The sequence below is a fragment of the Acomys minous genome, assembly GCF_964271855.1.
Source record: "Acomys minous genome assembly, chromosome: 9".
Taxonomy (NCBI): Eukaryota; Metazoa; Chordata; class Mammalia; order Rodentia; family Muridae; genus Acomys; species Acomys minous.
Window position 1 is genome coordinate 91,311,439 of NC_140490.1, and position 27,661 is coordinate 91,339,099.

Consider the following 27,661-nt stretch of genomic DNA (forward strand, 5'->3'; position numbering starts at 1 on the left):
CTAGTTCAGCGACCCAGGCGGGCGCAGGTCGAGGGAGGAGCGATGCAGCGGGGATGCCGGAAGGCGAAGGTTTGACTCGTCGCGGCGTCTCGCTGTTCAAACCTCGCGGCAGGACCCGGGAACCAATCGCCGCGCTCGCCCTCCGACCCGGAAGCAGAGCCGGCGCACGCCGCGGCCACACACAGTCTGCAGAGCTGTGCTCGGGTCGCCTCCCTGCCCTAGGTGCGTACTGAGCGCGGGGGCCGCCAGCTTGTGCCGCTTCCCCAGGGACCCTTCCCCGTCCCCCCGAGTTCTTCCCCCGGTGACCCCGCGAGGTGGGCGTGGGTCGTGAAAGGCATGGGGACACACTTCAGGGACTTGACTAGGCTTGTTCCGCGCCTCTCAGGGAGGCCCTGGGAATGTTGGCACCCTGCCCCCGCCCATCCCATGGGCTTTAAAGACCTGGACGTGAGGGGTCACCATCAAATCCGGGACCTTGAATCTCTTGCACGTCCTATTCCTCTCTGCTTTATGGACTTTTTCACCTGCTGGTCACGCATCACGCGTGTCCAGTCTGGAATGTTCTTTAAGGTTAAGCTCCCTGAGGTGGGACCCATGTGAAAGTCAGCAGATACTCAAAAGGTATTTAATGTGGGTTTTTTTTTTTTCCTGAGCCTAAGACGACCCCCCCCCCTTTTCTTGAACAACAAACTAAAATTATTCTCATATGAGAATGCTATTTCCACAGTGGACACTACCCATCCCGTGACAAATTAGTTGAGGCTTGTGACAGGCGTAATAGCAATTGGTAGCACACATTACCCCAGGTCCTGTATTTTTGTATCTGCTCATTTTAATAAATGAGTTAACTCTGATTTGTAACGTGCCCCCAGATCCTAGCATCCTTCAAGGCTCTTAGACTTCCTGGTCTCTTTAAGCAGTGTTAGGAATTTCCAGTTCATCCCACCCTTGATGCGAGTACAGCTGGATTGTCAAATTAGGATATTGAAAGTTATATAATTAAAACAAGTAATGCAGCATAGTCCTGACAAAGGCAAGTGTGTGTGTTTGTGTTTTCTCTAGCATTTGGGCCTAATACATCTAAGTATTTTAAATCCTCAGCTTGTTTGTTAACTTGGCAAATTTCCTCAAAGGAAAAAAAAGGGGGACTATGGATATACTAGAGTTTATGGAATTCTTAAATATTATGATGTCAGCAAAATATAAAACATGCCAACTACAAATAGTCCTGTGTCTCTGTTACTTAATAATTTTATGAATCTATTTTTATTAAATTTGTCCGTGTGTGTGTGTGTGTGTGTGTGGTGATATAAACAGAATTCTCTTTTGAGCTGCCCCTGACCTTGTAATACCAAGCCTTATTATCTGTCGAATGACTAACTCTTTTTAAAATTTTGTTTGTGATCCACAGTTTCGTTACTTCCCGTCGGAGGCTGTTTGGTTCTCACAACTGCTCAAGTCTTGAGATACAGAATGAAGCAAGATGCTACGAGAAACGCTGCCTACACTGTGGATTGTGAAGACTACGTACATGTGGTAGAATTTAATCCCTTCGAGAGCGGAGATTCGGGAAACCTGATCGCCTATGGCGGCAGTAATTATGTGGTTATCGGCATGTGTACGTTTCAGGTTAGTCTACAAACTGTAGGGAATCCCAGTGAAGATAGTTTTATCAGCAACAACGTTCATACAAGCCAAAGCTGAGCTGTTAAAAATAGGTTGAGTTTGAATACAAGAGAAATAATAATAATTTGAAGGTCCACAGCAAAACGCATTCCCAGTAGTAATAATTGAGACTTGTGTGAACATTACAATGATTGTTGGGGGAGGGGGAGTATAACGCTCTTCTTTCACCCAGTGCTTGGTAGTGGAATATTCTGAGAACAACTGCTATAATTGAACACTCTCTTGCTCATATTCGCATGTATTAGAAAGTGCAATTAAACGCAGTCCAGTTTAAATGTCCCTCCATTATGTGATGTCATAGGAAACAAGATGATAGTGAGAGTCTAAAAACCTATTTTCGAGAGAATTTCTAGCTTTCATAATATTCAGCTTTCCTATTAATTTGCCTTCACACTCTCTGTATCTGCAACCGGTATTTATTTATTTATTTATTTATTATGTGTACAATGCTCTGCCTGTATGTGTGCCTGCACAGCCAAAGAGGGCACCAAATCTCATTATAGATGGTTATAAGCCACCATGTAGTTGCTGGGAATTGAACTCAGGACCCTTGGAAGAGCAGCCAGTGCTCTTAACCACTGAGCCATCTCTCCAGCCCCTGCAGCAGGTGTTTAGATAACCAAGTATAGGGTCACATTTACAGCAGACAGTAGTTCGCCTTAGCCCTCTATCTGGAGCCAAAGTACCTAGAAACTTACTTTTGAATGGCTGTACTTAATGAGCATCAACCCCTCATTAGATATATAACCTGTCTTCTCAAAAAGTGAGGGATAATGGTGTTCAGTGCCGGTTGTGAGGTGTAGTGTGTCAGTGCGTATAAAGTTCTCGGAGGACATGTGGCACATTTTAACCCACATATGTATTTTAATGTAGTTGATATGGGCAATAATGACAGCCACAACCTCCTACTTAGTCCTCAAAGACAAATTGTTTCCAATAGACGTCATATCATACCATGTTATCTCACGGGAAACTTAGGTTATACATAGGAGACACTCGGCAGTGAAGATTCAACCCCCAGGGATTTTCAGCAATTCTTTGTGTACCAAAATAATATTTACAGGACTTTGTTTCTATGACCCTCGACCTAAGCTCAGCTGGACTGTCCGAATCATAAGTCATATGCATTAGACAAATAACATAGCATCATTTTAAAAATGACTTACTTCTCTAACGTGGGCCACCTACATGCAGAAAAGGAAGCAACCCACATGGTGGGTCGAGTTTCCTTCGTTATTGCTGTTGCTTTCTAAATCGGTAGGTATGGACAGAGAATTGCATTTTTCAAATACTGATAAATATATCTACCTCTAGTTCAAGTTCAGTTAGGAAAAACTAGAAGAAATCAAGACGGGAGAAAAATTAGCAAAAGGAAAGAGAGGAAAATAGGCAACAAGAAGAGAAAGGAAAATGACAAAATGAGAAAAAAGCATTTGTATTATTCAAAAGACTTGTCTTTATTGATCCTCAGATGTGGGAGAGTGACAAAGTAGGTCTCATTTCCAGATTATCTAAGGGAAAAACAATAGGCTTTTTTCTTTTATTAGCATACAAAGAGCACAAATGATTTTCAGTCTCAGCATTAGAGGTAGTTAATACAACTGTCGCCTTCCTCTTAGAGTTTCCACTCTGCTTCGGAGATGTTTGGCATGCCTAAGGATTGCATGAGAGCAAGGCCCAGACCACACTCTACCCCTGTTCTTCAGTCAGACCATTTCTTGTGTTTCTGTTCAAATGAAGTCAGTAATTCAAATATTCTGAAAAACGTGGTTTCATTAGTTTGCCCTTGGAGATCCAGAACAAATGACTGTTCTCTCTGTCCTAGTTAGATGCTGCTTAACATCCGCCTTCTTTCATCCTAGAACTTTCAAGCTTCTTGTCACCCAATTTCATACCTTGTAAGGAAAAAAAAATGTAAATCAAACCAATTTTCCCATACCTATCAGGGGAAAAAAAAAGAACAAAACAGGCCTCATTGTAAGATCATGAGGGAGCACTGAGTGCAGAAAACTTTGAGTTTGACCATAAGTTTGCAGAATCTCATGCTGTCCTTTTAACTATACAGAAATATGAGTGGGAGTGGTGAGCTTGTTGATTGCTACACGTTGTCAAGAAGCCATGAATACACTAAGGGCCAGGAAATGGACAAAGAAAGAAAGAGCGACAGAGTCTTTGCCCTGTCCCCAAAGAGAGTCTTGAATCAGTACATAAAAGCCTCATTTATAAATGACCAGACAAGGAGAGAAGCTTCGAAGCTTACTCGCCCTTCAGTAAGAAAGAAGTTCTGGTTGGACTTGAATGACAACATTGATTTAGGCAAGCACGTTATTTTTGTAGAGAAAATGAAACAGAAAGATACCTTAATCCTTCGATAGCCAACTTCATTTAGCAAGAATTTATTGAGTGCTTTTTGTACGCCAAACTCTATGTTCAGATCCAAACATTGTTTAATAGATTGGACCAAGTCAAACAAGCAGAATTTTAATAAAGATGACTGTAAGTCTTAAGACAATAGACTTAGAACTGGGGAGGGAGAATCGTGATTCAGATTTTCGTCACCTGAAAAATTAACCCCAAGTCAACAAAATGAGGACTGAACAGAGCTAACTCCAACCACCGGGCTGGAGTATAATATGAGCCACAAATGTAAGTTTAGCTGTGACAACAGTAACAGAACAGCAGGGCAGTGTCATGGGTCCGTGGGTAAAGGCCCTTCTTGCCTGGCCTCAGGCCCTGAGGTCAGTCCCCGACACCCACACGGTGGAAAATGTGAACCAACTCCTGAAAGTTGTCCTCTGGCTTCAGCATTTGTATTATAGCACGTGCGCTCACACACGTGCACACACACACACACACACACACACACACACACACACACACACTAAAAATAATGCTGAATTAATTTAAGTGAATATTTTAACTAATACAACTAAAATACTTCATATATAATCAATGTAAAGGTTATTCTATAGTTTATATTAATAGATTTAATTGAAATCTTTGTGTATGTTTTATATCTTACAAAGTAAGAATGCATACTGGCTGCATTTTAAATGCCTTAAGCTCTACATGGCTAGAGGCTTATCAGACAGCAGAGTTCTCTATAAATTGATAATAAGGTTTTTGATAATCTTTATTTCTCAACATTATTTCTCATCGCTGTGCTCTGATTTAAAGGAGATAGTATATTTGGGAATAATTTTCAGAGCTATATGAAAAATGTTTAAAGCTCAGGGAAGACTGATTAGACTAGCAAAGTTTGAATTGTCACCTCCACTTCTTTCCAGTAACTGGTGCTAAATCCACTGCGAGCAGTGCTGTGGCAAGGCTTGCCATCCAGAGATGTAACTGGAGCATTGAGTAGATTTTACATGGAAACCCTCTGACTGAACATTAAGAACTCTAATATCCCCACACATCCCCCCTCATACTACTGAATCCATGTATCCCAAATGCAGCGACTTCTTTCTCATTGGAAGTGTTCACTTTTTAAAAAAATATTTTTCATATGTTTAAATAAAAATGAAAGCACTAAATAAGAGAGTTGCATTAGATAAGCCAGCCTTGACCAAGTGAAGTTCTGTGTGTGCCCCTAAGTGGGTGAGGTAGAAAGGCCTACCACTTTCAGAGCCTTAGAATAGCCCTTCCACCAACTTGGCTGTTCCTCAGCCTCAAATTGCTGGAATCTTGTATAATCATTTCTATTACAGCAAGTTTTCCAGAGTCTCTGAATTTCCTGCCTATACAATACTGCCTACACCCCAAACCGAACCAAAAATAGCATCCATCTCTGTCTATACCACACACACACTACCCTTTTCATCGGCTGACTCAATAGCAGACAGTGATGCCAGGAGCAGGGCAAGGCTTCCTGTTACTGCATAAAGCTTGGTCTGTGCAGTCCCTGTGATTTCGTTATCCCCGTGGCCACTCAATAATTCCATATCTAATTTGAGTAACAAATACAGGACCTGCTTTTCATCACTCTTGTTACAGTAGCAAAATAATGTGTTTTTATATGAAAATTCATTTTTAGATCTGTCAAATATGGAAAAATAGATCTAAGTCAGACTGTCATTTCAGCATGATTAGAAGTTTAAACTTCATTTTAAACTGCTTAGTGGTTGCTGCCTTGGCATATCTGTTAGCTGGTAATATATGTAAATTATGAAGTAATAAATTTTGGCAATGTTTTTTTTTTCACTGCGTATATTTCTATTCTCAGATTAATGGAAAATCCTTTTGTTAAGTTGTAAGTTTACCTGAAATTTAAAGTTAAATTTAAATGTGTTTGAATTTTATAAAGACACATGTAGGATACCTATGAAATGACTTTTCTAGGATCTCAAAAGCTGTCTTGGAAAGAAAATCGATACATCTGCTGGGATTCAGCAAAAGTATATATGAGAGTGTACTGTGAAACGTATAAAAATAATATATGCCTATTACCTGGTCTACCAATTAGGAGATTAGCAATTAGAGGACCCCTGGGTACCATCCCTCACTGCCTGTCTTCTCACTCCCGGGAAATAGGCTTGGAAGCTTCTGTGGCTGGTTCCCTGTTCTTCGAATGGGATTATCGTTGTGCACAGTATTCTGAGCCACCACACCTTTATCTTCACTGCTCTTGGCCTCTAACGCAGTGGCTGGCAACCTGCGGGTCAAGACCCATTCAGGGATCAAATGACCAGTTAGCAGGAGTCACCTAAGACTGCCAGAAAATATAGCTATTTATATTACATTTCATAGCACTGGCAAAATTAGTGTTATGAAGTAGCAAGAAAAATAACTATGGTTTGGGTCACCACAGCATGAGGAACTGTATTAAAGTGCCACATCATCAGGAAAGTTGAGAACCACTGGTCTAATGGTAAATTACAATATCTTGTGCATAGATAATACTTCGTGGAAATAACACTGATTTTGGAGGCGTGAATTGTCACTCAAAGGCTCTTCCACGTAGTTAAAACTTTCATATATGTTGTTTTCTTTCTGTCAGCTGATAATCTATATGCAATAACTGATTTTGAAATCATCTCATTTTTTAATCGCTGTGCAGTGTATTTACTGTTGAAAATAAAGTATCTCCTAGGTGAAGTGTAACATTTCTTTTGTCCCTCTCCCAGGGAGCTGGGGGTCAAAATAAGAGCTTGTGCGAGGTAGGCAGATGCTCTAAAGCCACATCTCAGGCCCCCAGGATTCTTTTTCATCCCATGAACTAGTATAAGCTCAATATCTAATTTTCTTTTGCACTCTCCAAAAGCATATGCATGCCTTGTGATAAATTACTAAGGTGAACCTGAGTATTTTCTTGTTTGTCTTCATAACATTAAAACATTTACTGTATGCATTTAGGAGGAAGAAACAGACATTGAAGGAATTCAGTATAAAACACTACGAACATTTCACCATGGAGTACGAGTTGATGGCATTGCCTGGAGCCCAGAGACCAAGCTTGATTCACTGCCTCCAGTAATCAAGTAAGTTTAAACATTTCAAGGCAGTGTTACTGTCTGTGTTACGTGATCCCAAGTGCTCCATGCCTATTTTCCATAACCTTCAATGGTTATATGTTTGCTATTTTTTTAATAATTCTGTGATCTCATCTTTGTAGTTTGGATTTGTGACTATGGCTGATGCCCTGACCATGTGTTTGGTCCAGGCTGCAATCTCTTTACCTGAGTTTCATCAGACTCATTCCAAGTCACCACAGACCCCTGTACTCTTTACTTAAAGTACTATTTAAGAGCCTGCCAGATGCACAGTGGGTAAAAATACTTGCCACCACTCCTAACTTCCTGAGTTCAATTTCTAGAACCTATGTGATAGAAAGAAAGCTAAGCACCTCTAGCAAGTTGCCCTCTGACCTCCACACATCTGCCATTGTGTGGACATACAAACATGAAAACAGTACAGTGCCACTTTGTTAAAATAACATTTGCTTGAAACAGTAGTACAGCCTTTCTGATCCCGGATGTGAACCAAGGCTGTATTTGCATGCTTAGCGTGCCGTAAATCTCTAGCCAGTGGGCTTCAGTTTTGATGAGAGCAGTTTGAAAAAAATGACGATTGCTTTTGAGAAAAATCAAGTCCTAATGCCTGCTGAGCAGCCCCAGTAGGTTATGTAAGGTGTGTTACAAGTCCCTGATCTTATTCCTGCAAACGTCAGAGCTAAAAGATTTGTCTTCTGGAAAACAGTACTTAAGAAGTTTAAGTGCGCTGATTGGGCTAACGTACCATTTTAGTTCGGGGACAACTTTGATCTAATGAAACTGCCAGCTCTCAATGGTGTAGTTTGATGAGCTGGAGAGATGGCTCAAGAGTTGAGAACACAAACTGCTTTTGCAGAGAAGCCAAGTTCAATTCTTAGGGTTCATATCAGGTGGCTCACAAACACCTGTAAGTCCTCTCCTGGGGACCGGATGCCTCTGGCTTCCACACACCAACACACACGTGTACATGTAACTCAAAAAATTTTAAGGTATAGTTTTATATATTTTTCTGCATTTGTGTGTGTGTGTGTGCGCACGTGAGCGTGTGTGCAGGCATGCGCAGCACGTGCACACACAGAGCCTGGCGGACACACTTGGATGTCACCCTCAGTACAAGGGACCCTCCCACTTGCACCTCCCCAGCACATGCTACCATGCCTGGTACGTTCATTTGAGTTCTGGAAATTGAATTCAGCTCTTCACACGTACATAGCAAGTACTTTTTACCAGCTGAGCAGCAACCCAGCTCCTCTTACAGTTTTATAACCTACATCCTTTTAATGCACAACATTCCTGTATCCCCCAGGAGCTCTTCATGTTCCTTCCGGTTAATCCCTGAGCCCTAACCCTGCCACAGCAGCCATTATCTGCAGTTCTGTGACCAGAACTTAGTTCTGCCTTCTGTGACTTCATCAGTGGCAGGCGTGAGGTCTTGAGCCTCAACTCCTATGTTCTACTGGGTGTTTTGGTTTGGTTTGGTTTGGTTTTTGTTTATTAAACTTTTGAGTTTGTTTATTCTTTTCTGTAATGGATCTGAGAACAGTTTCCAGTTTTTAGCTATTGTGACTACAATTTAATGTGCATACCTTTATATAGCTTTAGTGAACCCCAAATGCATCAATCTGAGTTGGGACATGGTTTGATGATTTAGATGCAAAGGTGGCGTGGGGGAGGACTTTGAGTTACAAAGGCTAAAATGGAGTCTGATTTTTTTTTTCTTTAGGTTTTGTACTTCAGCTGCTGATATGAAGATTAGATTATTTACTTCAGATCTTCAAGATAAAAATGAATATAAGGTATATTGACAAGTATAATAAATAAATCTTTATGTTGAAATATGTTCATTTTCTTTGCTTATTAAATTGTAGCTACCATGGTTTAAAATGACCCTTTAATAATCATTGGCATTCTTTAGAAGAACAAAAGCAGTAGAATGAATGTATTTTATAAAAGTGGATTTGTGACTTTGGCTGGCACAATGGGAGCTGGGCCATCCAACAGTGGCCGTCTGCATGCTGAAGAGCCTGGGCAGGAACGCTGTACTGTTCACTCTGAAGTGTCACACCTCAGAAGTCCCAGTCTGGTCTTGAAGGCCTGGAAGTTGCTCAGTAAGATCACATGGGCACTCTGATGTCAGCAAAGAGTAGGGACAGGAGCAGCAGGCAGGAAGTGATAGCAGGCTGACAAGCAGCACTGCTTCTTCCTGGGAGCACTTTATGTCTGAGACCAGCTACTCCAGCCACCTCAGTCCAGAGGCTTGCCTCCTCCTTAATTCAAGGCCAGTCTCTCTAAAGTCTGCAGCTTAGCTTTCATTTACTATTATACTCTAGTAAATAGATTGTTAGAAGCAGCCAGTTAGTAAATGCGCTATCACTTATAGATGCTAGGAGCAGCATTAAGAGAGGAGTTTACAGGTGGGTGTATTAAGAGTGAAATGAAATGTACCTCGAAGAGAACAACCATTGAGTACAGGTCTCCTCGGCAGGATTACAGAGTGGTGGTGGACGGACTATGAGCATGATATATGCATTGATAATTACAAAAATGAAAGATAATATGCTGTATTCTTAAAATTTGCTGAGGGGTAGGTCCTAGGTTCTCACAATACACATTTAAAAAAGTGAAGAAAGCCAGGCAGTGGTAGCACACACCCTTAATCCTAGCACTCAGGAGGCAAAAGCAAGTGGATCTCAAAGTTCAAGGCCAGCCTGGTCTACACAGAGAAACCCTGTTGCAGAAAACAAAAAAAGAAAAAGAAAAGGGGGCGGGGGGAGAGAAAAGAGTGAAGCAAGTGAACCTAAAAACTTATTGTTGTTAGATTGATTAGTTTTATTGTTGCCAGTATAATTTACAGTGTACATATTCCTTAAACATATATTTACTTTAGTTACACGTCAGTAAAAGTGGAACATTTTTTTTGTTTCGGTTTGGTTTTTCGAGACAGGGTTTCTCTGTGTAGCTTGGCTGTCCTGGACTCACTTTGTAGACCAGGCTGGCCTCGAACTCACAGCAATCCACCTGCTTCTGCCTCCCAAATGCTGGTATTAAAGGCGTGCGCCACCACCTCCTGGCAAAAGTGGAACATTTTCAAGCAGATTTTTAGAAAACTAGTTGCAGACCTCCTTAAGAAAATAGATTCAGGAGCCACACTTCCTGCATTTAAAACTCAGTTCTACCTGCGGGTACCCTGTACTCTTCCTAATTGATAAAGTTAGGGTGTAGCTTCTGCCTCATAAGGTTGTGAGCAGTGGTTAAGCTAATTCATAAAAAAAAACTTAGAGAACAATATTTTATACATAGTAACATATATATATACATATATATATATGTTTTCTGTTACTAGTAAGCTCTCATGTTGAGTTGAAATTGACCATTGCACGTTCCTATTATTCCATCATTGGCCAGAAGAATTTTGTGTTGATTGTGACTGGGGGTTTGCAATGTTCACCATTCACACTGAACAAAGATTATAAACAGTGAAGGTGAACTTAGCAATGCTTATTTGTTACATGATTGTGAGTGTACAAAGCAACAGGTACATAAGGAAAAGTCTAGAAGGACTCTGTCTCAGATCCCCAAGTTATATAATAAACGAGAAAGGAAATGCTATGAGGACAGTTGCTGTTTTACAAAGTGTGCTTTTCTAAGAAATGCATACTAGAAACGACGGGCTGAGCTAACCACAGTATGTTGAGTGACTGGCTTCTCTCCAAGACAGCCTTTATAGGAAAGTGCCTCTATAACTCAGACTTTTAAAATGACAGATTTATTAAAATACTATAGGAAAAGTATATGCAAACATTAGCTAGGGACACTGTAGATTGTGCGTTCTTCTGTACTGATCTCTTTCTCTTCCAGGTTTTGGAGGGTCATTCGGATTTCATTAACGATTTGGTGTTCCATCCCAAGGAAGGCCATGAAATTGCAAGTGTAAGTGATGATCACACCTGCAGGTAAGTTGCTTGTGTTACACTTTTTTAATTGTTATTTCATTTTAATAACCATTTTAAAAATTAAGAAACTATAACTTAGCTGGGCATGGCGGTGCAACCTTTAATCCCAGCACTCGGAGGCAAAGGCAGATGGATCTCTGAGTTCAAGGCTAACTGCTATGAGTATAGCAGACGGCCATTAGTCACTTTATTGCCATGGTCTTTGGCAGTAGTAGTATTTGGTTTTCCCCTGGTACAGGGACTAGCTTGTCTCAGGCTTTGGGGCTACCTGAGCAGTATCAAGCATGGGTTCTTAGTTTAAGACTAATATATGAGGCATGTAACATACCGTCCACTTTCTCTCTAAAACATGGGATATCATAGATTTCATGTTCTGGCTAGGAATGGGAGAAGGACAGGAGAAACATTTTTTCTTAAGAGATAAAAAATTATTTTAAATGTGTAATTTTTAGCTTTGTGTCTGTGTGGCAAGGGGAAGTAATGCATGTTAGTGCAGTACCTGCAGAGTCCAGGAGTTGGCAGTAGATCCCTGGAACCACCTGATATGGGTGCTGGGAACTGAATTCAGGTCCTCTGCAGGAACTCTCAACCTATAGGCCATCTCTCTAGTCCCTCTTTTTTGTTGTTTATTTTTTGTCTTTGTTTTTACAAGCATGACCCAATAACTGGTTAGGAATCTTAAGTGATGGCCTAAGATACTCACTGAGCCAGCAGGATAGTCTTTCAAAAGAATGTTAAAGAGAGCAAGAACATCCCATTTCTTTGTGGAATGAGCAGAACATGCTAGCAAGTTCTTGGTGCAGTCTGTCTGTTTACATATATTTATGGAGTTTCTCTCCTCCCTCTCCAGTTAGAACCATAAAATATATTAAATAAATTAAAATAGCCTCTGAAGAAAGTAGCCAAGGAGAAACTGAAAGCCTTCTGAAGATTAGACCAATACAACACTTCTTTAAGAATAATCAACATTGAAGACCGTATACCTAATGCCTAAATAATTCTAAGCATAGAATGAAATCAAGATAATGTGTTACTTATTATTATATTATGGTTGAGTAATTCAGGAAATAAATACACTACAAACTGGATCACATTTGCATAATACCTTTATTAAATCAGTGAATGAGTTAATGCTGATGAAAGATAAAATAGAAGCATAGGCAATTCTTGGTTTTAATCTTTTAATTCTTCTTACTCTGTAATTAGCAATCCATTGCTTTCATCATTAATATTGCTAGTATACTAAAGTTATTGCTACGGCTTCCTTAGTAGACTTCAATATTTAAAAAAAAAATAAGAATTCGAACTAATGTTAACTTCGAAATATATTTGAAAATCTAGCATATAATAACTTAGACTTCGCAAAATTTGTTTCCATGAATTTATTTATTTAATCAATTTACAGCCTGATCAGAGCCCTCTCCCTCCTCTCCGCCCAGTCCCACCCTCACATTCCCTTCTAAAGAAGGGAAGCCCCTGCCCCATGGGTACCAGTCCACCCTGGGCATCAGGTCTAAGATGTGCAGCAGGACTAGGCACATTCTCTCCCACTGAAGCCAGACAAGGCAGCCCAGCTCTGGGAAAGGGATCTAAAGGCAGACAACAGAGTAAGAGACAGCTGCACTCCAATTGTTAGGGACCCACATGCAGAACACACTTCACATGTGCTACATGTGTGCAGGGGGTCTAGATCCAGCCCACGTATGTTCTTTAGTTGGTGGTTCAGTCTCTGTGAGCCCCCATGGATCTAGGTTAGCTTACTCTGTAGGTATTCTTGTGGAATCCTTGACCCCTCTGCCTCCCTCAATCCTTGCCCCCACTCTCTCACGAGACTCCCCGAGCTCCACCTATTATTTATCTGTGGGTCTCTGCATCTGGTTCCATCAGCTGCTGGATGAAGCCTCTCAGAGGACACTTAGCTAGGCTTCTGTCTACAAGCATAGCAGACTGTCATTGATAGTGATATAGGTTGGCTCTCTCCCATGAGGTGGGTCTCACGTTGGGCCAGTCATTGGTTGGCCATTCCTTCAGTCTCTGCTGCATCTTTAAGAATGAGTTCTAATGTTAGCTTCAGAGTATATTTGAAATCTGACATATTTTTATACCCTTAGCAAAATTCTTGCTTCAAGTTATTCCATTTAGTTGTCTCTACTTTTAAGGCTTTTACCCAGCTGTTAAAGTTTTCTATAGTTTAAGCTATAGAAACCAAAAATATATGAGTTTTACTCCCCTGTAACTGACAAAACCTGTCTTCAAGATTTGGTAGTTTGATTCCTAGGTTTGGGCTTTCTGTTGGAGTCCCACCTCTGAACTTTGCCCTAAAACCAGTGTGTTACTACTAAGTCCTTTTGTCTCCCTTCCCTCTCTTAGGAGCCTTCAGTAAAGAGCATACATCCCATGACTCTCTTTAATCATCTAACATGAGTAACTTGGTGGTTGCTTATTTGAAAGTAAGAAGGAAAATCCTCATTTTGCTATCACAACAGATTCAGTGAAAAATGTATTATCAACACAGGCGGTCCCATTCTTGCGCACAAGGACATTATAAAAGTGCCCTCTCGTCCTTACAGCTACGTCTCTGCGCTGGCACTTTTGTTCTTTCCTATTTAACTAATCAGCATGCCGAGTCATGTGATCTAGCCGTGTCTTTTAGAAGTACTGTGGTTTGTATTTTGGCTTTACCCATTAGCGAGTGCCAAATGGATACAGATGTGTCAGTTAATGTCATCCATTCCTTCTTTTGTCCGTTGTTGAAAAACATTTGCTAGCAGAAATGTCCTCCTGTGACACACTTTCTAGCAGACAAAGAGCTGCCAACTGAAATAGAGAATAAACAAATAGAAAGAACAGTGTGTTACACAGGAAATTCCTCTTGCGTTCTCAAACAGTATCTGCTACCGATTGCCAACTGAAACAGCCCTTGAAAATATCTGTGGTATCCCATATGCCAACACACAATTCGTGGGCTCTTTTAGTTAATGTAATTGATTACATTTTAATATTATATGATAAGGAGACGTAATATGCTGCTGAAAAGCACTCAGCTTGAAGTCACTTTAGCAAGACATTACAAAAACTGAAGGATAATTCATAAACTTAGACCCAGTTAACTCTTGATCCCTCCATGTTGCAGCAAATCTACATTCTATTTACAGGATGGTGTTGGAATGGGAAATTCTTTGTTACCATTTAAAGTGAGTGAGAATTGCTGTATTGCCCAGTTCTCCAGGGCCCTTCATTAAAGATTGGTTTCTTGATATGGATCTTAAAACCCTTACTTACCTCTAAAACTTAATTGCAAGCATTTACATATGTGAGCACGCCCATTTTATGTAGCTCTTGACTTTTTGGCCCCAGTAATTGAACCTGAAACCATTTACTCCAAACTTTACAAACGGCTGTTTCTTTGTGTCTGTTTGACTATGCTTTTTGTGTTTGTTTGTTTGCTTGTTTGTTTGTTTGTTTTCCACTTGAGTTGCTGGACATGGAGCCCTTAGACATGGAGACAAATGCCCTGCCACAGAGGGGAGAGCCTAGTGCAGTACCACAGAGGGGAGAGCCTAGTTCCTGATTAAAGCCTTCTTGTCCTCTGGTTTCCAGTTTTTTGAAAAATATTATGAACACATTTGGTGACAAATAAATTTGGAACTATTAAGACCTGATTTTCCTAATTTCAATGTGTGTTTTTTTATTTGGTTTGGTTTGGTTTGGTTTGGTTGGTTTAAATAGGAAGCCCTTCTGTCTAACATGAACTAGACCAGTAGTTTTTTAGAAAATTAGAAAGCTATGACACCTTAAAATCATGCCTGCCATCTTACTTTAATGCCCAACACATATGAGAAAATTGTTTGCCAAAATTTTGATAGGAGGACAAAGCTTTTTTTCCTAGATTATTAATCCATTGATTGCCAATGGAACATCCTTACTCTTATATGTCTCTTATGTATATTTCTTTGTACTCATATTCTCTCTCTATCTGTCTATCTCATTTTATGAGCACCTACCATAATAAGATATTACAATATAAACAGCGTGATTAAAAATAGTCAGTTCAGCATAAGTCAATATTTGATGAATTTTTTGTATTCATTTGTCTCACATACCTAATTTAGACTTTTTTTTGTTTTAGTTACTTGCCATCAACTTCATTTCATTGAAATGGTTCGTTCATATTCATATTTTGTCAGTTTATATAACTAAGTAATTAAACTAATAAAGAATCACATACAAAACTCATATTCCATCTTGGTAAGCATACAACAATTGCACATGAGAGTACATTAAGAAACAACTTTCTTTTTCTTATGAGTTCACAGAGGAACAATTCGCCATAAGGAATCTGCTGCATATTGTACCACTCCTATTTTAGTAAGAGTTTCTGTGGAGTAATAGAACACCGCGACCAAAAGTGACTTGGAGACAAAATCTCTCAGGCCATACTCCATCATTGAGAAAGTCAGCGTAGGAACTCAGGCAGGACCCTGGAGTCGAGAATGAAAGCAGAAGCCATTGAGGAGAGGTGGTTACTACATGCTCTCCATGGCTTGCTCAGCCTGCTTCCATATACAACCCAGAACAGGTGCGCCCACTCACACCAGTCATTAAGCAAGGAAACAGACCACAGCCTTGCCTATAGTCAATCTGAAGGGAAGCCTTTCCTCAGTTGAGTTTCTCTTCCCAAATAACTAGCTTGTGTCAATTGGCAGACAACCAGGATAATTATATCTTAAAATCTGCGCAAATGTATCCATACATAGATGAAGTGCAAGGGGCAAAGAGTGATGTCTTTAAGAAAGCAGAGTGTTTTGTTTTGTGTTGTTTTGGTCAGGGTTTCTCTGTTACACAGAGCCCTGGTTGTCCTGGTCTCTCTTGTTGACCAGCTGGCCTCGAATTCACAGAGATCCTCCTGCCTCTGTCACCCAAGTGCTGGGATTAAAGGTGTGTGCCACCACTGCCTGACAGAAAGCAGAGTCTTAAAGAGCTCTGTCCTCAGGCCTGTAGAGATGCCACAGTGGCTGAGAGCGCATACTACCCTTGCAGAGGACAGCTTTGTTTCTTAGCACCCACTTCAGGATGCTCAAATCCACCTATAACTCTAGCTCCAGAGAAATCTGATGCTGTAGCCTCTGCAAGCACCTGCACATACATGCACATAACCCACACAGAGAAACATACAAATTTTAAAAGTCTAAGAAATGAAATCTGTCTTACAAAGTAAGACCATCTGGAAAACTACAGCTTCTGACACTCAGATAAGTGATCATTTTTTATTAAAGCATAAGATGAAAGTTTCACCTTTTTACAGTAATAATTAAAAAGAATATATGGGGGAGAGGAAGAAAATACACCACAGCTAACCTGGAAAACTGTCTGACCATTGTCTATCTTGCCAAAGCTAAATACATTTATAAATTGATCCACCAGTCCCATGCCTAGGTATGTACTGGGCAGACAGTAGAGACTGTGGGAGGAGTTCTGTGCCACCAAAAGCAGGGTTTATGTGGAGGGCTGTACTCATTAAAGTTAGATGTGTTCAACAAGGTTACAATGGCATTATTGGTAAAAACTTGTGAAAATCTGATTATCTGTTATGTACTCTACTGAGAGATCTGAAGTGAGTGGCGAGATTATAATAGCATGCAATCATGTTAGACATTTTCTCAGAACCTGAAGTGAGTAAAAGAAGCCAGAACAAAAGAAATACATTCTATGTGGCTTTGTTTTTGTGCTATTAAAATATAAGCTACCTCATTAGAAGCCACAATAGTGACTTTTTGTCCTTTGGTCAAAGACTGAGGAAACATGGCTAGAGCAGATGTGGGTGACATCTGGTGCTGTGGGTGCTCCAGGGTGGCTGCTGCTGCTCCCTGTGAGTGTGTTCTGTCTTTCGTTTACTTAAGATGCACATACCGTTTATATGAAGAAGAAGAAGAAGAAGAAGAAGGTGACGTTATCAAATGGGCTTAATGTATTTGCTAGATGAACCATTTGGTAAAGATAGAAGATGAGTTGATCTCCACAAGAGAATTTCAGAGGCCTTAATTATGGAGTCTATCAAAAAGGGAAACAAGACATAACAACAATTTAAATTGTACCATCTGCATCTAATTTAGCTAGGATAACTTATTTTAGTCCAATTTGTTGTATTTTGCATACTGAGTACTGAGATTATGCAACATTTGGGAATTATTGAATCAGTATATAATTGTGAACCATAAATCAGTGCATCTTAGTCCTCTGAAATATTATCCATGCACCCCTCCTCATGCTTGAATGAGCTCTCTTTTTAAAGGATCATGAGAATAAAATACTGCTCATTAGATCACAATATACTTACTTAATTGACTTATTTTTGTAACTATCTGTCTATTTTTCACCTCTTTTGTCTCTTTTATTTGAAAAAGGGGGGAAAGCCATGATAATATTGGCGTGTATTTGCTCAATTTTTATAAAAGCCAACAAAAATCAAATTCATTTTAAAATAAAATCAGAAGAAAGAATGCTTTAGTCCACCCTCTAATGAGATTTGCTGAATTGAGAAGACAAATTTCTACTGTTCCAATAGTGATAAAATAAATGCTAGCACAATGCTTCATTATGGAAATGTCAGTAGAGAGAAAGATTTAGTTGCCTTAATTATAATCTCATTCTAGGGATCAAAGGACAAGAGCTTTCTTCAACTAAACCATAATTATTTTCTTTACATAGTAAAAATAAGCAAGATATATCTTTTGATAAAATATACACTTCTAATATTTAATCAAGTAGATGGTGCTGAAACATGCATACTAGTTTATATGTTACTATGACATTTCAAATTGACATCTTAGACTTTTTACAAATAGACTTTGTGTACTTTTCATTCCTACATTTTTAAAACTTCTTTACAGTTCTAAAGAAAATAGGAACTATAAAACCTACAGGAAAAAGGAGAAATCCTAAAAAAAAAAAAAATGCTTTTGATTATTATTAGGGGGTTGCTGAGGATGGAATCCAGCACCTCGTGTATGATAAGCACACACTCCCCTGAGCTGCACCCCTCAGCTTTGAGAGTGTTCACTCGAAGACCAGACTGCTGGAGGCTCTTTGCCACCCAGTCATCAAACTTCTATTTCCTGGCATGCTACCTGTCCCAGCACGGTGTAACAGTGGCTGAGTGAGAATCGTAAGCTAGCCACAAAGCGTAGTTCCTGGGGATAGTATTTTCACATCACAGTGTCATCTGTGCCTGCGGTTTCTGAGGTTAGGAAGCCATTGAGATGCAGAGCCCTGTCTGTAGTAAGCCGATGCTACTGATAGACAGTGAAGAAGAGCCTGTTCCTAGCCCATCTTTAATCTGGTAGCTGGTCAGCAAGGCCAGCTTGGGGGAGCAAACACTGGAGAAGTCAGCCAGATCAGAAATTATATGAAATAGGATATGCCCAAAGGTAAAAGGAATAAGCATTATGGAAAATGGCTGTGCCATTAAATTCCTTTTTGGTTTGTTTGGGGGGGTTTTGTTGGTGGTGGTTTGGTGTTTGTTTGTTGAAACAGGGTTTCTCTTTGTAGACCAAGCTGGCCTCGAGCTTACAAAGATCTGTCTGCCTCTGCCTCCCTGAGTGCTGGATTAAAGGTGTGTGCCACCACATCCAGCTGCCACTAAATTCCTATCACTTAATATTTGCTTCTCTTTATGTTACTTTGAAAATGGAAAGGCTGGTGTGTACATCCATGTGTGTATGTGTAAGCACCCGTGATAGGGATAATTGTTATTAAGAATTACTTAAGTAGGCAGGCAACCTGACTAATGGCCTAGAAACATTGATTTTGCTTACAATGAATATATAAATAATTAATGTTACTATGTTATATTAATTAGAAAATCTATGATTTTGTTTCCACAATCCAGCATGGTGAAACTTAAATTTTTATGCTTTTTCATAGTTTTCTCGCAACAGTATATTTTCTCAAAGATGTTTATTAAATATATAAAAATCTAAATAATATCAATTATGTAATAAATGGTCAAAGTATTTTTTTGGTCATGAAGTATCATAAATATTTAACATCATACTCATATTATTAGGATTTGGAGCTTGGAAGGAAAACAAACAGCTCATTTTCTTCTTCATTCTCCTGGAATGAGCGTATGCTGGCATCCTGAGGAAACTTTTAAGGTGATTATCTATAACTTGATTTTCCTTTACCAAGCTTAAAAGACATGCAGGCAGAAAACCTATCCCCATGATGGAAGGGAGTCAGTGCCTTTCCACCTCAGACACAAATCAGCACCAATGCGCGGGGTTTATGTAGAGGTCAGTACTTTAACAGGCCCTCTAAAATTGTTGGTTCTTCTGCAAACATCATTCATATATGCAGAATATACTTTTCCCAGCTTTTGGCAGATCACAGCCTAAAAATTGGTATTCAGTCTGGTTAGCAGTATGCAGTTTAAATAAACAAAAAAGCAAAAGTTCAGTCTGTGCTTATGAGCCTCGGTGGCCTAAGGCACATTTGCCCTGTACTTGTGGCACTCAGTTCCTGTTCAGATTAAAGCCATTCAGCAAGTTTCCTCATTTGCCACTATCTTTTCCATAGACTTTGAGTTCCGTGTTCATCTCGGAATTAACCCTTTAGCGTTTCCTGTAGCCGCACTCATTCCTGAGCAGCTGACCCTCATAGACCTCTAACACCTTCATGCTTTTGTCAGTCCACTATTCTGCCCTCAATTTTGCACAAAAAGATAGAGTTGATTAATATAGCAAATATACAGTGACAAAGCTTTTTCTCTTAACAATTATATTATTCCAACTACTCTTTAAACTTAAGATATCTTTTTTGTGCCTGTTTGTGATTTTTGGTTGGTTTTTGAGACAGGGTTTCTGTGCAGCCTTGGCTGTCCTGGTCTCACTTTTGTAGACCTCCCCAAGCTTTTATGTGCCTTTTATTTCTAATTGTTTGGATCAAATTTCCTTTTTTGTTTTAGCTTTCTTAAAATTAAAATACAAATTAACAGATTGTGGCATACATACCTTGTTGTGTTGCTCTCTGTACCCCCTCCCTCTCCACTGTCTTCCTGTCTTCCTGCCTTCCTGCTGGTCCCCGGCTGTCCTCCGATCCCTCCATTGTTCCTTATGTCACACACAGTCTGTGATCCTCTGAGAAAATCCTTTCCTCTTCACTTCTCATGGTCCTCTTTTTAGTACATGGCCTATATTCATGCGTCACATACATGTCTCGTGAACACGGCTACACCATTCAGAATCGCTAACAAATGGACTCGTCTGGATGTCCGTCAGCAGATACCTAACAACTGTGGTGTATGTGTAGAACTGGGTTTTAGTATTTAGCATAGAGAAAACTGAAGTCACGACATTTGCACCTCATGGTTTCTCTAAGATTCAGGTCCTAGATTTTAACATATATGTGTATGTGTGTATACATATAGACATATATACTTATGTGTATATATATATGGGAGGTTAAGTCATCAAGATCATCCTCTTTTAACTTTAGCTGTACTTCATCTCTTAGACTAACTCTATAATTTCATTTAGTTACCAATATGTTCTCAATTACCAGTGGTATGACCAGTGTATTAGTGGATTTTTTTTTCCCTTCATTCCTAAATGGAGACAGTTTCCATATTGTTGATTGCCTATTTCTTGAAACTAGTCCTGGTACACACACACACACACACACACACACACACACACACACACACACACACACACACACACCTTTTTCTTCATACTATGTCAACATTTTTTACATTCTGTTTGTGAATTGTTTTCCCTCATTTTGAAAATAGTTAAGACATAAACTCCTAGACATTTAGCACACTAAGTATCAGAACACACCATTTCTGCTGCAGTTTTCACTCTTTCCGTTCTATCATGTTACTTCACACGTCCAGGAATGTCTTCACCTTTATCACCAAAATTAAAGAAGAGTCTCGGAAAGAAAGAACTTTACAGAGGAAGTAAAGCAGCATCTTCTTTGGACGTAAGCTACGACTGCCGTGTCCACCACACATGCCCAGTCTTGTCCTTTCTAGGTGATATTCTGATGGCATGTTCCTGAGTCTTAGAAAGCGACTCTCGTTGTAATTTTTATAAAAGCAGGATTTATTGTATAAATATGCATTTGATTATGTATTCCATATATTGATAACATTAATTTATTAAACATCTAAAATTATTGGAGTCTTAAAACAAGGAAATACTGAGGTAGTAACAGCCACTTTTTCTTGATTTAAGACTTCAGTATTTCCTAGGTGCTTTGCACAACAGGCTAGTAGTTACTTTTTCCATACCAACTTGTATCCAACCTTCTAACAATACATTTCATGAACCATTATATTTTAATCAGGACACAGGCAGTCATTAACAGTATACAACAGTTTTCAACCTCTCTTCTTATATGAACTATCAAAATTAGATACCATAAAATTCAATTAAATCTTTACATAATGGTGGAAGTAGAGAAGGCTTAAAGTGAGGACTGACTTTTTACACTAAGATTTTTATTAGTTGCTCTCTCATTGTTATAAGAAAACCTTAGGAAAGAAAGGGTTTCTGTCGACTGACTGTTGAGGAGCAAGCAGTTCAGCGTGGAGGGGAAGTCATGAGAGAAGGCCACTGCTGGTCACACTGCAGCTGCGGTCAGTAAGGTGAGAAGTGCGGGCGCCCAGCTTTCCCTGCAGTCCAGGACCCCAGCACGGAGAACTGTGCCACCATGGTCCAGATGGAGTCTCCCACTTCAGCCTGCTCTGGACTATCCCCTGAGGGTTGTCTGCGCGGCGACCTACAACCTGTGGAGCTGACAACCAGTGTTCACCGTCCCCTTATGTGATAAGCCAACCTTGGCATTCAGGAATATAAACGGCAGAAATGTGGACCTGGAGAGCCACACGAATCACTTCAAACTGTATAACCCACAGTGCACCTGCTGGAAAGGGACCCAGCGTTCTTAGGTGGAACAGCGTGCCAGGGAGTGCCCATCTCCAAGACTGGCAACGCCCATTTTAGTAGGTTGGATCCCAGTGTGCCTCTGCGTGTAAGAGAACGTGAGTCTATGAGGATGGCAGAGAGGAAGGAGACATAAAAATAAGTTTAGTTTTCCCACATCATCACGAGGCATTTTCACTAAGGTAGCCATGTGTATACATGCATGGGAATTCCTCATCTTACAACTCAAGAGAAAGTCTCAGAACTAGCAGGGAGAGGTGCTCTCCTGTACCTCAGCTCGCCTTGGAAACATTCTGTTAGTAACTCGTGATCGCCCCTCCCCCAACACTGAAGGGTTCCATGTGCTACTGACACAGCTTTAAAAACAAAAGATTGCATTTTTATAAACCTTGGTTTTAAAATATTTTGAGGTTTTATAGCCACAGAAGTAGAATTATCAACAACACACGTGCTGCACTTGCATCCCAGCATCGTCAGCCTTCCCTGGTGTCTGCAAGCCCTGGAGGGCTGCTGCCATCCTTGCCGGGGTTCGCTCTTCCCTTCCAACGCTTTGTAGATGCCTTTGTAAGGCTGGACTTGACTTTGGAGGAGCAGTTAGGCATCTGGTTCTTCTCTGGCTTGGCCTTATCTCCTTTAGTAGCTACCTCAGCTTTTCTTTTGGACATTGTAGAGGTCACAGTGGTACCCAGCATTGGTCCATCATACTGCTCCCGCAGCAGTCATTCAGCTTAAAGTGAGAGAAGCAACCACCTTTCTGTCTAGACCTGCCTGTCTTTTTTGGCTGCCTTCCATTTGTCTGGAAAAGTCTAAATTGTGTAGAGATGTGTAACATAATCACCTGTCAAAAGATACACAGTGGCCTTTCACTAAATTAGAGGTAGCTTTTTCTAGAGTATTAATCTTTGTCCTCCTGGTAACAAAGCTGATACCCAAAAACTTAACTTTGAGTCTTTCTACCAATTTCCTCTGCAATGTTTTTGTACTTTTACATTACTATTTCCTACACATTTGGCTTCTGTTTGTGATAAGTATGTGTGTGTTTATACCTATATGTGTGTGTATTAGTGACATATATGTTTATATTTATTTTATAACATTGAATCTCTGCTTCTTTCTTAAATTTAGCCAATGAGATATATATGAAATTTCCTTTTCCCACCCTGTCTTACAGCTAATGGTTGCAGAGAAGAATGGAACAATCCGCTTTTATGATTTAATGGCCCAACAGGCAATATTATCTCTTCAGTCAGAACAGACACCATTAATGTCAGCACACTGGTGCTTGAAAAACACCTTCAAAGTTGGCGCTGTTGCAGGAAATGATTGGATTATCTGGGATATCACTCGGTCCAGGTAGTTATTTATATCTGTCTGCTACATCACATAAGTACGTTGTTAAATGACCCATTGGGCTATCCTTATACATGTCGGCCTCCATGAGAGTGAAAGCAAGTCTATCCTGTAAAAGAGAGAGAGAGAGAGAGAGAGAGAGAGAGAGAGAGAGAGAGAGAGAGAACTGCTGCCCTGCGGTGTGCTGGAGTCATGCCCGTAGTTTTCTATCTATTTCCATTGGGCGCTTACTTGGAATTTTCTTATAGCTTAAATGTATTGGACTTCAAGGGGAATCTACTTGAATCTAACACATAATTTGCAAAATGTAAACTCTTGTGTTTTAGTTATCCTCAGGAGACAAGGCCTGTTCACATGGATCGGGCACACTTGTTCAGGTAACATGCTGCTTTGTTGGGGTGGGCTGTAGCACTGCAGCGTAGTTTCCCAGCCTCCCTCCCCTCTGCAGAGCAATTTGGGGCGTTGGTTCCTTTTCTCACTGGTTGCTTTTTAAGGGCTAGTTTGTTTTCCCTACTAAACAGTTGCTTTGTCTTTTGCTTTAGGCAAGCAGATTTATTTTTCAGATACTTTGAAAATCTTTATAATTCACAGAAAGCATGTAGCCAGTATACCAGTACCACCTTAAATGTAAGGTTATGCTTCCTCTTTACTGATACATAATAAATGCACATGGACCTATGCATACATACAAATATTGTATTCTAAACAAGGTCATGCCAACCAGCACATATCTTTAATATGCTGAAGCTTAGTATTGCTTTGGTTTGGTTCGGTTTTATTGGTTTAAATTAACATATCTTCGTTTTTGTCATTTTATTCCATTGGGTAGTCATTAAACAGCCTTAAATAACAGGAAAAGCAAATAACTGGACTGGAGTCAGTGGGGCATTTGTAATGTGTTGCTTTTTTTTTTCAAAGTCTGAAATATTCCTACTAAAATCATAGGAATTCCATTATTATTAGGAATGAAAGCTGCACAGGTGGTACTCCACGCCTTTAATCCCAGCACTTGGGAGGCAGAGGCAGGTGGACCTCTGAGTTCAAGGCCAGCCTGGTCTACAAAGTGAGTTTCAGGACAGCTAAGGCTACACAGAGAAACGTTGTCTTAAAAAAACAAGGAAAAAAAAAAAAAATGAAAGCTGGGCCCAGCACTCAAGGAAACAGGTGTATTGCTGTGCGGCTAGCCTGATTCAGGACAGTCAAGGCTACAGAGAGAAACCCTGTCTCAAGGGGGGAAAATGAATGAAGTATATTCACCATAATATTAAAATTCTATAGATTAGGGCCCGGAGAGATAGCTCAGTGGTTAAAAGCACTGGCTGCTCTTCCACAGGACCCAGGTTCAATTCACAGCACCCACATGGCAGCTCACAACTGTTTATAACTACACTTACAGGGAGGGCTTCTGACACCCTCTCACAGACATGCATTCAGGCAAAACACCAATGAACATAAAATAAAAATAAATTATATCTTTTAAGAAATTCCATAAATTATAAAATAATCTAAACTTCAGATATGAGCAAATACATATTTTTTTTTACTCAATGAATTACGTATGGCCTTCTCAGCATTGTTTAGCAGCTCTTTGATATCAAAAACTCAGACTCAGTGCTGGGGAGACAGGTCAGTGGCTAAGAGCACTTACTGTGCAGGCCTTAAGACCTGAGTTCAAATCTCCAGCACCTACCCCAGCACTGAGGACTAGAGATGGATGGATCCTAGTTGCTCACTGGCCTGCCAGCCCGTAAAGAGTGATGAACTTCTGGCTCATTCAGAGATCCCATCTTAATGCAGTAGGAAGGAGAGCAATAAAAACACTGGCTGCGTTCCTCTGGCCAGATATCTTAGCCTGGTGCCACACAACAAGGAGACACAGAGCACTCCCCTGTTTGTTGGGGATCGTGCTGGCTTCCTTATGCCAGTTACACCTCAGCCCCTAGAGTTGAACAGTGCTGAGGGTCGGTCGCTATAAACAGAAGGACAGAGGAGCTGTTAAACAGTTACTAATATCTGAGACCAGATAACTTCCTGTCAAAAATTTGTCTTTCTTGTGCCTTCTTCACCACGTGGACAGTACTAGTCATCTGTCAGGGGTCCACTTGCACTCACTGATTTAGAGAAACACAGAGATCGAGATGCCTTGAAGCTTAAATATCCTAAGTGGTCATGTCATCCCAAGTGACATAAACACAGGTGTATCACACACATTTAAAAGGATGTCAATAAACAGGGCTGGGGAGATGGCTCCGCAGTTAAAGCACTGGCTGCTGTTGCAGAGAGCCCAGGTTCGAGCTTAGCACCCACGTGGCAGCTCACTGCTGCTTTGATCTTCAGAGTCTTCATCCATGGCTGATGCCCTGTGTCCCCACCTGTGGACTGTGTTAGCCTTGCGTGGCTTCAGAGTCTAGTTCAGGACTCACCTGAGCACCTAACAAATACACTGAGTGGGAAAGTCCTCGTAGTTAAGTGAACTGCAAATCTACATGCAAAGTCATGATAACAAACTTAGGGTTATGAAATAATTGCTTTTGCACAGAAAAATAGAGCTTCTTTTAGAAAAAAAGAAACTTCCTATTGCCTGCAGCACAATGTTTATTCTTGTTCTTTCTTTCTTCTCAGGTGGTCTGCCATTAGTGAAAACTTGTTTGCAACCACTGGATATCCTGGCAAAATGGCAACTCAGTTTCAGATTCACCATTTAGGGCACTCTCAGGTAATGGGAAAATGTTTAGTGGTGTTTGTGGGTAGTTAGTTTTTGTTTTGTTTTGTTTTTTAATGAGGTTTTTTACTTTTCTATCCAGAGATCCAAATTTGCAGTTCATAAGTAAAAATACTTACGTCTGCTATCTGCTTAAACTGAAAGGCTTTTTTTCTCTTAATGTTTTGATCACCAATAACAATAGATTATTTTTCTTCAAATTTAATGTAAAAATTGTATTTTATCCCATCTGCATTTTAGAGTATATTAATTTTGTTTGCTTGATGTGTGTAGACTACAGAAACTTTTGATTCTAGACTGTTCCCATTATTCACAGCTGGATTAGGTGTTCATTCAAGTCAGATGCAAATAGATACCATGTATTTCGTAAATATTAGGCTTCTCCTTCAAATGCAGTTTTTAATACATTTCTTTTATATTTTGTGTCTATGAATGTTTTGCCTGCGTATATGTATGTGCACCACGTGCATGTCTGGTGCCGTGGAGGTCAGGAGAGGCTACTGGACCCCCCCCTAGAACTGGCATTAGAGATGCTTGTGGGCAGCTGTATGGGGCTGGGTATCGAACCCTGGGTCCTCCGACAGTGCGCTTAGCCTCTGAGCCATCTCTCTAGTCCTGTTTCTTACTTATAAAGTGGTTTGGGGTTGGCAGAGTCCACTGCTTTGCCGTTGGTTCTCTGCACACACATCACACATAGGCACCTCCGCCGTCCATCAGAACTCATGCCCACCTCTGCTGCCTTGCTCAGATAGCTTCTCCTGGTGCTGTCTCTGCCTCCCAGGGAGAAAACAGCTTAAGAAGCAACAGCCTCACTGTAAATAATGACACTTATTTTATCAACACTTACCAGGCACTTAAATGCAATACATTCCTTTTTAAAGTAGTGTTTTTGAGTTGAGAACTCACTGTGCTTCTTCAATTCTTGGCATGTTTTTCAGCCCATCCTCATTGGTTCCATAGCTGTCGGATCTGGTCTGTCCTGGCACAGAACGCTCCCACTATGTGCAGTTGGAGGAGACCACAAGCTCTTGTTTTGGGTGACAGAAGTATGATTTTCCTCTATTTTTGATCCTACACTTTGTATTTTTAGTATATATTTTGGAGAAATCCTTATTTTTATATCAAATATACTGTAAAACTAGAAATGCTTCAGTTGTCTTTTCTGACAAATAAAATGATAAAGACTCCTTGGAAAATATTTTCCTGTTGTAATTTGTTGCATACCAAATATATGTGTGCATGTGCCCAAGTATTTTAAATATCCTGTAAGAAGTGAATAATCAATTTAACAGCTGTATATCCTAGCCTCTACACGTTGAGTGTATGTATGCTTTTACTAACTGTCAGAGATAAGAACACTGAGAACCCAGAAGTTAATCAGCTGGACCACCATATCTGAAAATTGCCCTCTTAAACTTACAAAGTGATATAAAAACAAACTTGTATTTAGGCATCGAGTTTGGGATGTGAGTATGCTGAAGATGGGATCTAGGATGGACGGCCTAGAGT

At 40.2% G+C, this 27,661-nt stretch overlaps 2 protein-coding genes across 3 annotated transcripts in view; one reads left to right on the forward strand and one right to left on the reverse strand.

The window, feature by feature from the left end:
* PARPBP (PARP1 binding protein) overlaps nt 1-111 on the reverse strand; it is a 53,448-nt gene extending 53,337 nt beyond the window's left edge. The window contains exon 1 of the mRNA XM_084795650.1: nt 1-111. The gene's annotated coding sequence lies outside the window, so the exon portion shown is untranslated.
* NUP37 (nucleoporin 37) lies at nt 98-27,348 on the forward strand. Of its 2 annotated transcripts, none has more exons than XM_084795651.1 (10): nt 98-222; nt 1,412-1,629; nt 7,042-7,166; nt 8,902-8,974; nt 11,037-11,131; nt 19,197-19,287; nt 23,252-23,433; nt 23,757-23,807; nt 26,053-26,146; nt 27,091-27,348. In XM_084795651.1, exons 2-10 carry the CDS (start codon nt 1,474-1,476, stop codon nt 27,202-27,204), a joined length of 981 nt encoding a protein of 326 aa, XP_084651777.1. In that variant the 5' UTR covers nt 98-222; nt 1,412-1,473; the 3' UTR covers nt 27,205-27,348. The 2 variants fall into 2 exon arrangements, with proteins under 2 accessions (XP_084651777.1, XP_084651778.1); XM_084795652.1 differs by having other exon boundaries at nt 193-314.
* Nucleotides 27,349-27,661: the final 313 nt, after the last annotated feature.